We start from the raw sequence: 13,536 nt of genomic DNA, 5'->3' as shown, positions 1-13,536 counted from the left end.
CATGGGGCAGCTGGAGCTCAGTTCCTCTGGCCAGGGCTCCACCTGCCCCTGCTTGCCCCGGCAATGATTTACTAGCCGGGGGGGGCCGCTCCCAGCCTCCACCCCGTGGACCTTGGAGCTGGGGCCTGGCTATGCCGTGGCTTCTCTCCACCAAAAATGTTTTCTCTGGGGTCCTGGCTGCCGGCGTTGCCCGGGCTGGCATGGGGCTGGGCACTGCTGGATGCACTCCTGCAAGGTGAGACCCCTCGGGGGTGGCATAGGGACGGCTTGGGGACAGCCTGGGGGACACCGGTGACCCGCTGCTGCCTTTTCCCCACAGGGTTGGTGGGTGCCTGCGCCGTCTCGGTGCTCTGCAGCCTCCTGAAAGTTTATCTCTACATCCAGTGCCTGAAGTAAGCGCCGGCCCTGCTTCTCCCCTGGGGGATTTGTTTTGGGGAGCTGCTTTTGGGATCCACTGTCTGGGTGGAGGGGCAGCTCTCAGCACCCATGGGTGTACAGGGCAGGGGCTGCACCCTCCTCTCCCTGCTGCAAAGCACAGGGGAGGTCTCTGAGACTGTTGCCCCATTTTGGGGTGGCGGAGGAGGAAGGGGACATCCCGTCCGGCTCAGCGTGTCCCCCCCCACTGTCCCCAGTGACCCGGAGAGGCAGGCGGAGAAGGAGGCGATCCGGATGCAGCAGTGGGTGCTGGAGTCGCTGCACGTGGTGATGCTCACAGGCGTGCTGGCGCTGGTGGGCTCCCGCGTGGCTGCGCTGGTGGTGCTGGAGTTCTCCCTGCGCGCCGTCTCCACCATCCTCTCCCTTGGCAAGGTGAGATGGGATGGGGAAACTGAGGCACGGCAGAGCGGTGCTGTGGAGGGAGCCCTGAAACTGTGCATCCCTTGTAGATTTGCAAGGGGATTGCTTTGCAGCTGTGCATCCCTTGTAGATTTGCAAGAGCCATGGGGGCTGCGGCATGGAGGAGAGCATGCATTACTTTGCAGGCACACATCCCCTCGCTGCTTTGCAACGCCCGTGGGGAGGACAGGGAAGGTGGCGTGAAGACCATGCATGGCTTTGCAAACTCTGCAGGGAGGATGAGGGCTGTGGTGTGCCCAAAATAATGCATCCTCCTGCCGCTTGCAGCACCCATGGGGCACATGGGAGCCCTGGCATGGAGGAGCCTATGCATCCCCCTGCTGCTTTGCAACCTCTGCAGGGAGGATGATGGCTGGCATGGAGAAAACCATGCATTGCTTTGCATGCATGCATGCCTTTGCAACCTTGCAGCCCCTTGCTGCTTGCAACACCCATGGGGAGGACAGGGGCTGTGGCATGGAGGCGACCATGCATGACTTTACAACTGTGCATCCCCTTGCTGCATGCAACACCTGCAGGGTTATGGAGGGCTGCAGCATTGAAAAGGCCATGCATGGCTTTGCAACCGTGCATCCCCTTGCAGCTTTGCAACACCTGCAGGGAGGATAAGGGCTACGGCATGCTCGAAATAATGCATCCCCTTGCTGCTTACAGCACCCATGGGGCATACGAGAGCCACGGCATGGAGGAGCCTACACATCCCCCTGCTGCTTTGCAACCTCTGTGGGGAGGATGAGGATGGCTGGCATGGAGAAAATAATGCGTTGCTTTGCATGCATGTATGCCTTTGCAACTGTGCAGCCCCTTGCTGTTTGCGACACCTGTGGAGGTGCAGCATGGAGGAAGCCATGCATTGCTTTGCCGCCGTGCATCCCCTCGCTGCTTGCAACACCCATGGGGGTTACGGGGAGGCTGCAGCACAGGGAAGCCATGCATCGCTTTGCAGCCATGCATCCCCTTGCAACCTCCACAGCAGCTGATGGTGCTGTCCCGCTCTCGCAGGGCACCCACAGCAGCCAGCTCTACCTGCTGTGCCAGTACTCGCTGGGCTGCGGGGTGTCCTGCGGTCTCAGCTTCTTGCTGGAAGGGGCTCCCCACAGGACCTGCAACCTGGTGCTGGCGGCAGGGCTGGCAGGGCTGCTGGCCGCCTACACCCGGCGCCTGGCTCGTCACGTCTGCACCCTCTACGAGCTGCACAGCCGAGCGCGTTACTGTGGTGTCTGCATCCTCCTTCTCGCCGCCGGTCATGGCATCCCCCGGCTGCTCTGGAATGCTTTGGCCATCACCTTTGCCGTGGCTGATTTGGCCGCCGTGGTGCTCATCAACCGGGATTTCCTCTCCACGGCGGAGGCTGTCCGCTTCTGGACGCCGCTCACCATCTGCTACACACTGCTGGTCATCTACATGCAAGGTGAGAAGGGGACCGAACCCCCAGTTATGTTGTGGGTTTTTTTGGGGGGGGGGGTTATGCCCTGGTATGGAGCATCTGGGGCTGTATGGAGCATCCTGGGGCTGCATGGGAGGATAAGAGGCCAGCTGGGGCTGTAGAGGGGCTGTATGGGGCATTCTGGGGGTATATGGGGCTGTATGGGGGCACAGGGGACATCCTGGGGCTGTATAGGGTCACCTGGAGCTATATGTGAAGCCACCCCATAGCATCCCTGAAATCCATGGTGTCCCCTGCTTGTGGGGCTGGGGAGGGGACAGGGTCCCCCCCACGGTGGCCACCCCGACACCACGTCCTTGCAGAGGAGATGCGGCAGAGCACTGGCAGGCAGCCAGTTTACCAGACAGTGCTGGTACGAATGGGCGGACTCTTCATCCTCCTCCTTACGGTCGGCCGTTGGACTGATGTCCTCCATGTCCTCGTCTCGCTGCTGGGAGAGCTCTGGTGCCTGCTCCATGCTGGCGTCATGCTGGAGGCATGCCGGCGGCAGGTGAGATGGGGTCACCTCCCTGCCAGGACGTCGGGGTGAGGAGCTGGCAGCAGCCCTGAGGCCACAGTGAGGGGCCTTTCTGCTTCTCTTCTTCCATCTCCTGTAGGATTTTGGCCAGCAGTTTCGGCTGGATAGGCGGTTGGGATCGAGATCAGAGGAGACGTCCTGATAAGCTGCGGGGTATAACCAGGCATCAGAAACTCAGGGTGGCTTCACTTGGCTCCCCGAAACGCAGGCACCCCCCAAATTCTCCCCATGACAGATCCCCCATGGGGACAAAGGAAAAAGGGCTCCCGGAAGGTGCTCAACCCCATCCCACAGGGTGGGGGAGTTTGGGGGGACATTCACATGGCCCCTGGTTCTTGGGGGGACCCCGCAATGCTGCGGCAGTGCTAGGGGTTTGCTCTCTGGTCCCACTGAGGATGTGGGATGCTGGCAGATGTCCCTGTCCTCAGTGGCTGCGGGGCTACACTGTCACAGCGCAGGGGCCTCTGGGGACTTATAAACCTCAGAAAATAAAGTTTTTTTTTCAGCAAAATCCATGGGCAGAGCGAGATGGGGTCCTGTTGTGCTGGAGAGGGACTCGGAGATGGCTGCAGTGCAGCTTTTTGGAAGAGGTGGGTGGTGCAGTTCCTCCCCAGGAAGGGAAACTGAGGCAGGGAGGGGGTGACCATCTGGTTGAGAAGTGCCTCTGCGCCTCAGTTTCCTCAACTGGCTGCAACTGGCTGTGCCATGCCATGGGACAACAGGCCCTACGCAGGTGGGGTGCAATTTGGGGAGGGAGGGAGGCCCCGGAGGTGGCTGCTTGCCTGGGCAAGAACCTGCAGCCCCTGGAGGGGGGGGAGCAGGAGAGGGGCTGGGGCAGTATGGGCCATCCTGGGGCTGTATGGGGACACATGGGAGGATAGGGGGTATGTGGAGGCAGTGTGGGGCATCCTGGGGGTGTATGGGGACACAGGGGGCCACCCGGGGCTTTAATAGGGGTACATGGGGCATCCTGGGTGTGTATGGGGGCTCAGGGGGCCACCTGAGGCTGTAGAGGGGCACATAGGCATTCTGGGGGTGTATGGGGTGGTATATGGGGCACCCTGGGGATGCTGGGGGCCATCCAGGGCTGTATGGGGAACCCTGGGGACATGGGGCACCCAGAGGGTGCCTGGGGCAATCACAGGGGTCCACGGGGTAACCTGGGGGGTGTGGGAGCACGGGTCATCCCAGAGCACATGGGGGGACCCGAGGGGCCATGGGTTACCCCGGGATGCATGTGGCAGCCAGAGGATTAAGAGGGCACCCTGAGGCCGTATGGGGCACCTTTGGGTCCATGAAGCACCCTGAGGTCCCATGGAGCACCCTGGGGTGCGTGGGGCAGTCAGAGGGGCCCACGGGGCACCCCAGGGTGCATAGGGCACCCTAAGAACATACAGGGCATCCTAGGGGGGTTGCATGGGGCACCCTAAGAACATGTGCCCTCCACCCCACCCGAGGCCGTGGGGCAGGGAGGGGGGAGGAGGAAGGGAGGAGGAGGAGGAGGAGGAGGAGGGAGGAAGGGGCGGTGATGCCGGGTGGCTCTGCCTCCCCGCTGCCCCCGCCGCGCCGGGCAGGGCGCGCCCGCGGAGCGCACGGAGGGACCCGCACCGGCTCCCCAGGTAGGGGACGGGGACGGGGACAGGGACAGGGCCACCCCTCGAGGGGCAAGCGGGGTTGCAGGACCCCCCTCACCCCGGGCAGGCGACCCCCCGCCCGGTAGGGGACCTACACCCCCCAAGGTAGGACACCACCCCCCCCCCCCCCCCCAGGTAGGGGACAGGGGCCACCCCCAGGTAGGCGACAGGGGCCACCCCCAGGTAATGCGATAAGGACCGCAGAACCGTCCTGGGATGGGACAAGGGGACCAAGAGCCACCCCCAGGTGTGGGGCGGGGGACATCCCCACGTAGGGGATTGGGGACACCCCAGGTAGGGGATGGGGGGCTCCCAGGTTGGGGGGGACACGGTGGGGACACCGCCACATAGGGGACAGGGCACCCCCAGGTAGGGGACAGTGGGCTGCGGGGCTACCCGGTGGGAGATAGGGGATTGTGGGGGGGGCTCCAAGGCCACCCCCCAGGTAAGGGACAAGGGGACAGCAGGGACACTCAGGGAAGGGACAAGGGGACTCCAAGGGCTGTGTCCCCCCATCCCGTCCCTTCTCCCTCGGGCATCCTCAAAGCGCTCTCCAAGAGGTCCCCAGCGCAGGGAACAGAGTTGGGGGACAGTTGTAGGAGGGCAATGCCCCATCCCAGTTTTGGGGCGCATGTGGGGGTGCCCCATAAGTGGCCCTATCCCTGTTGGTCCCACCTGGGCTCCCACCCCAGGAGATTTTGGGGTGATGCTTGTGGGAAACCGGGGGGCCCTTCCCAACGTGGCCTCGGCCATCCCAAAACAGGATGGAGCTACATGGGGGGGCCAGACACCCCCCAAAAAAAAGGGGGGGGGGCGAACCCCATTAATGCACCCCACAAGCCTTAACCACCTGAATGGCCCCCGGCTTGGGGGGGGGGGAACCGGGGGGTGCCGTGATGGGGCCGCTGGGATCCCGTCAGCCCCGGCACAAAGAGGAATGCGATGAGCACATGGTTCCTATTAGCCCTGGAGATTTTTTTTTTTTTTTCCTTTTTCGGGTTGTTTTTTTATGATTATTACTCCCCACCACCACCACCTATTTTCTGCAGCTCAGCCGGGGAGGAGGAAAACCAGCAGCTCCCGCGGGCGAGGATTTGAGCAGCCGGGCAAAGGCTGGCAGCGCTGGAGCCCGTTTGGGGTTTTGCCGGCGGGGAGGGAGGGAGCGAATCCACTCAGGGTTTTTTCCTATTTAATCCCTTCCCCTGCTTGAGTCAGAGGCTGAAATCACCAGCGTGCATGTCCTGAAGCTTTTCCCCAACCACGGGGGGACCAGCTGCCCCTGAAAGGATGCATTGATGTCTTTGAGCGGGATTTTGGGGGAGCAGAGCCACCCCGCACCAGGGCATGAGACCGGGCAACTCGTCACACAGGTATTTTTCAGGCTGCCGATTAATCTTGAGGATGAATCCTGCTTCACTGGCGCGGCACCCCGGCTAAAGCCTCGGGGTTCCCCCTTCCTCCAAACCATCCCGTTTGGGAAGGGGAAGCTTTGCCCCGGCTGCTTTTCCCGTTGGGAAGCTGAATAAACAGTCCTTTTCCTTCCCGAGCGGGGTTTATCGGGGTCAGGCACATCCTGCCTGCACCGCCAGGCGATGCTCGGGGGCCGTTTCGGTGACGGGGATGTGGTGATTTGTAACATTGTGCCTTGGTTTCCCCATCTGCAAAAATAAAGGGGGGATGCCTTGAGCTGGAAGTGATTAGCGGGGCAATGGGGAGCTAGGGGACCTAGAAACACTCCAAAAAAGGGTTTGCAAAAGCAGATTCATTGCAACCCCATTTTTAAGGGGAAGAGTGGGTTTTTCCTGCTGCCTGCAGGAAGTTTAATCCCAGATGGGGGCAATAAGAAATAAAGGGGGTTAAGATGCTTACAAAAGGGTGGGGTTTGGCCACAGAGACATGAAAATGGGAGATTTCGGCTGCTGCTTTGCTGGGACCCTTTACCCTGTGTTGTCCCAGGCATGAGACCATTTATTGCTGTGACGTGGTACAGGCACGCTCGTTCCTTCTCCCTTTCCGGGAGGGTGAGGAGGGAGGCGGGTTGAGGCCGAAGGGCAGTGTGGCTGCGGGAGCTGCCAGTGCGCCCGTGGGTTTTGCTCTCTTTTATCTTATTTTCCCTAAAATTGAACCCAGGTCTGGCCCCTCTATGGCTTCAGCGATGCTGCCAGGGAAAGCGGAGAAGAGGATCGCTTCATCAGTCTTCATCACCTTGGTGCCGCCACGGAGGGAGGTGGTAACCAAGGAGAAAACCCAAAGAGAGCCGCAGCCAGACGGTGCCGAGGTCCCAGGCACACATCACCCCCAGACCCCACCGCCGCAGCCCCCCACATTGCCCAACAGAGGTGAGGGGCGTCCGCAGGGGGCTGCAAGTGGTGTTGGGAGGATGATGATGGTGCTGAGGATGCTGCGGAGATGCTTTCCTAAAGGATGCGTATGCAGGCAGGGAGGAATGGGGGTTTTTCTGGGGGGGCTATTCCCCAAATCCCTGCACCCATCCCGGGATGGATCCGGCTGCTGGGGAAGGGCTGTGTTTGCTCTCCATCGCTGGGCGCTTATCAGTGCTGTTTGTCCACTCTGGCTGGGACAGCGTTTGCTTTTGGGGCAGGTCAGCAAGCGCCGCTGCAAAGCTGTTGGGGCATTATTGTGACAGGGCGTTATTGGATGTTATTGCCCCCCTAAACCTGCCATGTCTGGCTTTCACTGCAGAAATCCGCCCAGCAGCCCCCGTGCCTTCGTCCCCACCGGTCCTCATCCTCTCCAAAGCGCCCCAGCCGTTGTCTGCAGAGGCACTGGGTCCGGCGCTGCAGCAATTGGACCTTGCAACACCTGCCACCCTCCAGGTGAGGACAATGGGGTGCACTTGCCCCAGTGCCTCAGTTTCCCCACCTGCAAGAGCATAAATGTAGCATGCCTTTGCTTTCCCTGCTTACCAGGCTCCTTCTGCCTTCCCCGCTGAATTGAGGCCGCCCAAATTTTGCCAGGAGCAAGCGGGCAAGACACAGTGGCAGGATGCGAATGGGTACCCGGAGAGGGACAGCTCCAGAGGTAAGGGGAGGACCCAGCTGCGCAGTGTGGGCTTGTTCCCAGTTCAGGAAACTGAGGCACACAGCACCGAACCCCTCTCCCTTCTTCCCGTAGACATCTGTGCCTTCTGCCACAAAGTGGTGGGACCCCGGGAGCCAACAGTGGAGGCGATGCGGAAGCAATACCACGCCGACTGCTTCACCTGCCGGACATGCCACCGGCTCCTGGCTGGCCAGCGCTACTACCAAAGAGATGGGCGGCCCACGTGCGATGCCTGCTACCAGGTACCTGTCCTTCCTCGGGGACAACCAGCGCCCTCAGAGGAGTTGCAGATGCAGTTTCTTGGAGTGGGAGCTGGCATCTCATGGTGTGTGTCCCCAAACTCCAGGCCACGCTGGAGAAATGTGCCAAGTGCCGGGGGCTGATTGCAGAGCGCATTGTCCGTGCCCTGGGCAAGGGCTACCACCCTGGCTGCTTCTCCTGCACCGCCTGCGGCCGGGCCATCGGCGCCGAGAGCTTCGCCGTGGATGAGCGGGACGAGGTGTACTGCGTGGCCGACTTTTACAGGTTGGTGGCCGACTTTTACAGGTTGGTGAGCATGGAAACGGGGGAGCATCCCCCATGTTGGGGGGGCTCAGCTCATCCTCGTCACCCCACAGGGCTCATGCCGCTCCTGTTTGCTCCCACCAGGAAATATGCTGCAGTTTGCAGCGCCTGCAAGCACCCCATAGTCCCCCGCGAGGATAAGGACACCTACAAGATCGAGTGCCTGGGACGCAGTTTCCATGAGAGCTGCTACCGCTGCGAGGTACAGTCCCGATGGGCTCCCAAAAGCCGAGGTGTTTGGCACCAAGCCTTTGCAAAGCATGGCCACGGGGCTTACAGTGCCCAGGGTTATTTTTTAGCCAGCAGTTTATCTTGCAAGTGACAGGGAGGGGGAAAAACAGATAAATCAGGTGAAAAGGACAATGTGTTTGGCCAGGAGAGCTTCAGCTTTTCATGCTTTTGATGTAGTTTGCTGCTTTTTTCCAAGTGCTGGTGGATTTTGCAGGAAAGGTGGGATATGATGGCACAGTGTGTCACATGCAAATGCAGCATGTGGACCCCTAAAACGTGGCCTCTCTTTCCCTTCTCACCCCCAGAGCTGCGGGACGCCCTTGTCACCGGAGCCGACAGAGAATGGGTGCTACCCCCTGGACGACCACCTCCTCTGCAAGTCCTGCCACGTCCGCTGGCGAAACGAGTCGTCCTGCTAAAACCCTGTGGCTCAGCCTCCATCTTCCAGCACCGGCCACCAAAAAGGGGGTGCACCCACGAGGATGCACCCTGCAGCTGGTCCCGAGGTGCCTGCTGCACCCCCAAATAGCTGCACGACCGGCATTTTCATCACCAAAATGTACCCAGGACCCCAACCTGCTGGGCTGGCCAAGCGGAGAAGCACAGATGTGTCCCAGCATGGCTCTGTGCTCGTTACAAACGTAAAAAGCCCTGGGAGAGCAGTGGTGGTGGAGGAGCTGAGGTTTCGTTCACTTATTTCTTTTTTTAAACTCCTTTTCCGAGGCTGGTTTGGTTTCCTTGGGTGTTTTTTCTTTCTTCTCGAGCTTCCTTGGGGTTTCAATTAAACGTTTCTCTCTGCGGTGATGCAGAGAGCAGGCACTGATTTAGTTACTCGCAGTTAAATAAAACCCCGAGTTTAAAAAACCTCGTTTCTTTCATCCGCCCTGCATTCCAAACCCATAAAATGCAAGTTTAAAAATAAGAAAAAAAGCCACTTTTTAGGTTTTATAGGCATGGCAAAAGTCAGGTCGCTCAGGACAATAATGCAGCTGATTTCGGGGTGCAGCGATTTGGCAGATGCCGCTGTCGCCCCGGGGGAGAGCAGAGGGTCGTTTTTTGGGGCCGGACTTGGGATTTTACGATGTGCGGTGATGTTGATCAAAGTGTGTTTGGTGGTGGTGATTTTTTTGCAGCCAGCCTGTGCTCTCTGGGCTCCATCTCAACCAAGTCCCAGAGCCGGCAGAGGGCAGCCAGAGCACAAATTCCTCCATCAGGCAGAAAAACTCCAGCTAAACGCACTCTCCTATATCCGATAGCCCCGTTATTGCACATTATCCAAGACAACATCACTCCGCCATCGGAAGCTTTTCCATCTTCTCTGGGTCCAACCCCCAAACCAGCAGAAATTAGACTCTTTTTCTGCGTGCCCAACATCTGTGCAACTGATGTCACTGGTGCTTAGTGGTTTTGTTTGCGAGGGCATTGCAAACCAGTCGGAGAAAGAGGGGTTTTCTTTTTAACTGAAAGCACTTAAAAAGCCACAAATCAAGAGCAGAAAATAGCAAGAGCATCTGAGATGATGTTTAATGCTTTCCTGATGGAAAAAAGGGAGCTGCTAAAAAAAAAAAAAACTACCACCAAACCAGCAGCCATATGCTTCTAGGTCATGTTGTATAATGTCTCTCCAGCACATGCTGTATTTATGAATGAAAGGGTTAATATATGGTTAATGTATGCACTGGAGTCCAGTGGGCTGGTTGATTAATCACACCAACTCCACAATTATTTCCTGCCAACTCTCCCCATCTACAAAGCCTATTACTCAATGTTTGTTAATGTGCGTCTACGGCCCATCAATCAGGTCATAACTTGCTATAAACTTACTTATAAATAGGATGTTAATGTAAAGTTGCAGTCTGTCCCGGTCACGTAAGTAGGTGGCTTTGGGTCTGGCTGGGTGGGGACCCCGCGTCCCATGCTGGGGAAGTCCCATGCTCAAAGTCACCTCTCGCTTTCTAAAGTCTTTTGCCTGGTGGGGAAAACCAGGCACCAGAATGATGCTGAAGATGTAAAAGGACGTGGGCAGACTTGGTGGTGGCCAAAGGGAGTGGGGAAGGGAAGCCCCAGAGAGCATAGTGTTGCTTGGTTTTTTTGCAATACGGGTATTTTCCCAAGCGAGGTTTTCAGGGAGGATGGAAACGCTGATACTGAGTGGCGTTTTGGATGCATTCTTGGATTGCACACTGGCTTAAACCCTCGGGGAAGCACCCTTGGGTGCTCAGCAAGCTATGCTACTCCTCCGCAGAGCTAATGGCAGGAAGGGTTCGGGTATTTCCCCTGCAGAGCAAGCCGGGATGGGCTGTTAGCACCCGGACTGCGGCAAGTTTTGGCTGGAGGTAGGCAGGGAAATGTTTTTATCGACGTGAACCTTTGGAGAAGATGCTGGAGGGTAAGGAGAATGACAAGGTGGAGCTGGAGAGTTTGGCGGCACGGTGAAGGGACGCAGAAGTGGTCAGATTTGGCATACTTTTCCAGGAGCAGAGGATGACAAGGGACAGGGATAGATGGACATGGAGGTAAGAGGATAAAAGACTGATTTAAGCCATTTTCTTCTTGGATACGGGGAGAAGCATTACAAGCTGAGGCATGGGGAGTGTTGCTATGCCTGAAAAGCACAGCCCCGCATCTTCCCCCAGGAGGATCTTGAGGAATTTCTAGCACTGGCTGAGCCGCATGGAGGAGATTTTGCAGGGGTGAAGCTGTGGGACCTGGGTCCTATCCTGCTGCTGAGCAAGCCCACATCAGCTGTGACGGCTCAGCCTGTCCTTGGGCTCCTTGCCCCGTTGCAAGTGCTTTTGCAAGCGCCTGGGTCTGCTAGCAAAAATAAAACAAATACAAAGCACACACGGAGCAATATGAAGTTCCTGCTCTGCCCTGGGAGCCCCCCAAAGCCTTGCAGACCCCCCCGAGACCACCCAGGCGTAAAACCCACTCAAGGTGTCTCGTGTCTTATTCCAATGGCAGTGCAAAAGGGCAAAGAGAATTGTATGCCTCTGAATCACACCGACTGGGCCCTGCCCTTCCCTCGGCTGCTGCAATAAGCCCATCTTTTCTTGCAATCCCTCTTGGCAGGCCAAGGAGAGCAGGGAGGGACCTGGCTGTCCTCCAAGGAGAAGCAAATGCAAATATTTCTTCACTTCAGGCTGGGTGCGGCCAGGGGATAAAATTTCCCTGGGTTTTCCCAGCAAAGGCATCCGATACCGTACCCTGCTGCGAGTCCAATTTGCTCCCAGGAATACAACAGTGTATCACATAAAAAACCCAAAGAATCTTTCTTGCAACTCAAAGGAATGCCTGTTTTTTAAAAGGCGCTTTTAAATTAAAGGAGGAGCTCACAGGCATGGCCATAGTATTTTTAAATGAATAGTCAAAGTGTTGCTTTGTAATATATAAGGCCTTTTTGCAGGTTTTGTTTGCAAGCCGAAGATTTTGGCATGGCACAGGGAAAGTGAGCCTGTAAAGGGAAACGGGCTGGAAAATGCTTTACCTCAGCATTCGCCCCGGTCAGCCGTGAGAAATGCAAAAAGCAGAGAGGGAGAGATGAGCTGGATTCCTCGCGTGCCTTCGCTCTGCCATCACTACCTTCAAGGAGCTGGGAAAGAGCTGGCTGAGCAGAGGGAAAAGCTGCAGGATGGGAAACTGAGGCTGAAGCAGCTGCCGGGGCTTTGCTGGCTGGAAAATGCTCTGGGAGGAGGGTTAGGTGCTTAGTGCTGATGATGTTTTGTTGTTTTTTTTCAAATGGGATGGAGAGAGCTGGAGAAAAACTGGGTTTTTCCTTTGGTCGACCCGGGTTAATTGCAACCATATCCCAGCTGGCTTGCTGCAGCATTGTCCTTCCCTGCAAGAGTGTTCGGACCCATTTTCTGCACTTTCCTGTCTTTGACACAACCTAAAAAACTACTATTTCTTAAATGAAAAGTGGACTGATCCTGCTGGCTAAGGGGGTGGGGGATGGGGAACCAGGGATTACTCTGGGAGCAGCCCAAGCCCTGAATTTCTCTAGCTTCATTATGCAGCACAGGCAGGATCTATTAAAAAAAAAAAAAAATGCAGTATTCTCCTTTTTGTCCCATTTTCCCCCACAAAACTGAAACATCCAGTGCCACAATTTATTTTTAAAGCACGATGTGTTTTTGATAACACAAGGCAAAAATCAATGCAGACAGTTAATGTGTGTTACCAGGCTGCAAGTGATACACTAGGTTATTTTAAAAATTTGAAAAAAAAAGGGAAAAAAACCCAAAAACCCCAACGCACCCTGTTTCTGAAAATAGATGCATGGCACATGCCTGCAAGCAGGGCTTTGACATTTCATATCCTAGCTTTCCTTCATCGTATCAGCAGTGACTACAGCATCCCGCAGCCCTATTTCCCAAAAATTAACAATTTTGACCCAGACCTGGCTTCAAGCTGTTTATGTTACATCTTTACTTTGCTGGAGTGTCCATTAGGGCCCATAGGTGAGGGGTTTAAAAACAAAAAGAACAGAGATTTGTCGCAGAGGTTGTCCTGTTTGTCAAGGCAGGTTATTGACCTCGGTGATTTATCACTGGGAAAAAAGTTGGAGGGAGGAGTGGGGGGAATAGCTCCTAAAAATAAATATTAATTCTCCGTGCGGCTAAACTTTCCCTCACAGCCTAGCCGGGGGAATAGACTTTAATCTCCTTTATCGGATTGCTTCGTCCGAGGGTGAATCTTGCTGAGGCGATCGGCCTCCACCAGGTGTTTTAAGGGCACCACGCTTTTTGTGGCAAAAAAAAGAGATACAAGCAAGAAAAGGGAGGGTATTTGCCTGACAAAAGGAGGAGGAGGGCGTGGACTGCCCCTCACGGCCCGGCCCCGCCGCCTCTGGCTCCACAGCGCCGCCGCGCCCGCGGTACTGCAGGAACTGCGCCACTTCCCCCCCCCCCGCCCCGCCGCTCGCTTCACAAAATGGCCGCCCGGCGAAGCCACGGCGAGCGGCGCCGAGGCGACAAAATGGCGCCGGGCGGGCAGCGGGGGGAAGGACGGACGATAGGCGGCTGCGGGGGCCGGGGCGGCGAGCGTGGGCTTCAGCCGTGCCAGGAGCGTGGCGGAGGGGCTCCTCCTGATGTGCGTATCCCCTCCAGGCAGGCGGCGAAAGCGCTGCGGGTGAAACCTGACCTTCCCCCACCCCCCCTTCTTCTCCTCGTCGCCTTTGCAGAAGGATGCGAAAATGCCCAGAAATGCGCATTTCCACTCGGCCA

At 57.2% G+C, this 13,536-nt stretch overlaps 2 protein-coding genes across 5 annotated transcripts; both read left to right on the top strand.

Moving 5' to 3' along the window:
- Positions 1 to 30: 30 nt before the first annotated feature.
- Positions 31 to 3,330, top strand: TMEM82 (transmembrane protein 82). 2 transcript variants are annotated; one of them, XM_030016597.2, is made up of 6 exons: positions 31 to 235; positions 320 to 392; positions 633 to 807; positions 1,858 to 2,266; positions 2,605 to 2,792; positions 2,899 to 3,330. In XM_030016597.2, the coding sequence occupies exons 1-6, from the start codon at positions 157 to 159 to the stop codon at positions 2,959 to 2,961; spliced, it is 987 nt and encodes a 328-aa protein (XP_029872457.1). In that variant the 5' UTR covers positions 31 to 156; the 3' UTR covers positions 2,962 to 3,330. The 2 variants fall into 2 exon arrangements, with proteins under 2 accessions (XP_029872457.1, XP_040979966.1); XM_041124032.1 differs by having other exon boundaries at positions 31 to 392.
- Positions 3,331 to 4,338: 1,008 nt separating this feature from the next.
- Positions 4,339 to 9,994, top strand: FBLIM1 (filamin binding LIM protein 1). 3 transcript variants are annotated; one of them, XM_041124586.1, is made up of 8 exons: positions 4,339 to 4,438; positions 5,503 to 5,823; positions 6,584 to 6,792; positions 7,157 to 7,290; positions 7,384 to 7,495; positions 7,589 to 7,758; positions 7,863 to 8,282; positions 8,617 to 9,994. In XM_041124586.1, exons 2-8 carry the CDS (start codon positions 5,798 to 5,800, stop codon positions 8,728 to 8,730), a joined length of 1,185 nt encoding a protein of 394 aa, XP_040980520.1. In that variant the 5' UTR covers positions 4,339 to 4,438; positions 5,503 to 5,797; the 3' UTR covers positions 8,731 to 9,994. The 3 variants fall into 3 exon arrangements, with proteins under 3 accessions (XP_040980520.1, XP_029875042.1, XP_029875044.1); XM_030019182.2 differs by having other exon boundaries at positions 4,349 to 4,438; positions 5,669 to 5,823; XM_030019184.2 differs by lacking the exon at positions 4,339 to 4,438 and having other exon boundaries at positions 4,765 to 5,823; positions 7,863 to 8,041; positions 8,165 to 8,282.
- The last annotated feature ends 3,542 nt before the right edge of the window (positions 9,995 to 13,536 follow it).

Source organism: Aquila chrysaetos, chromosome 6 (assembly GCF_900496995.4).
Source record: "Aquila chrysaetos chrysaetos chromosome 6, bAquChr1.4, whole genome shotgun sequence".
NCBI lineage: Eukaryota > Metazoa > Chordata > Aves > Accipitriformes > Accipitridae > Aquila > Aquila chrysaetos.
This window is presented reverse-complemented; position numbering and strand designations above follow the sequence as displayed.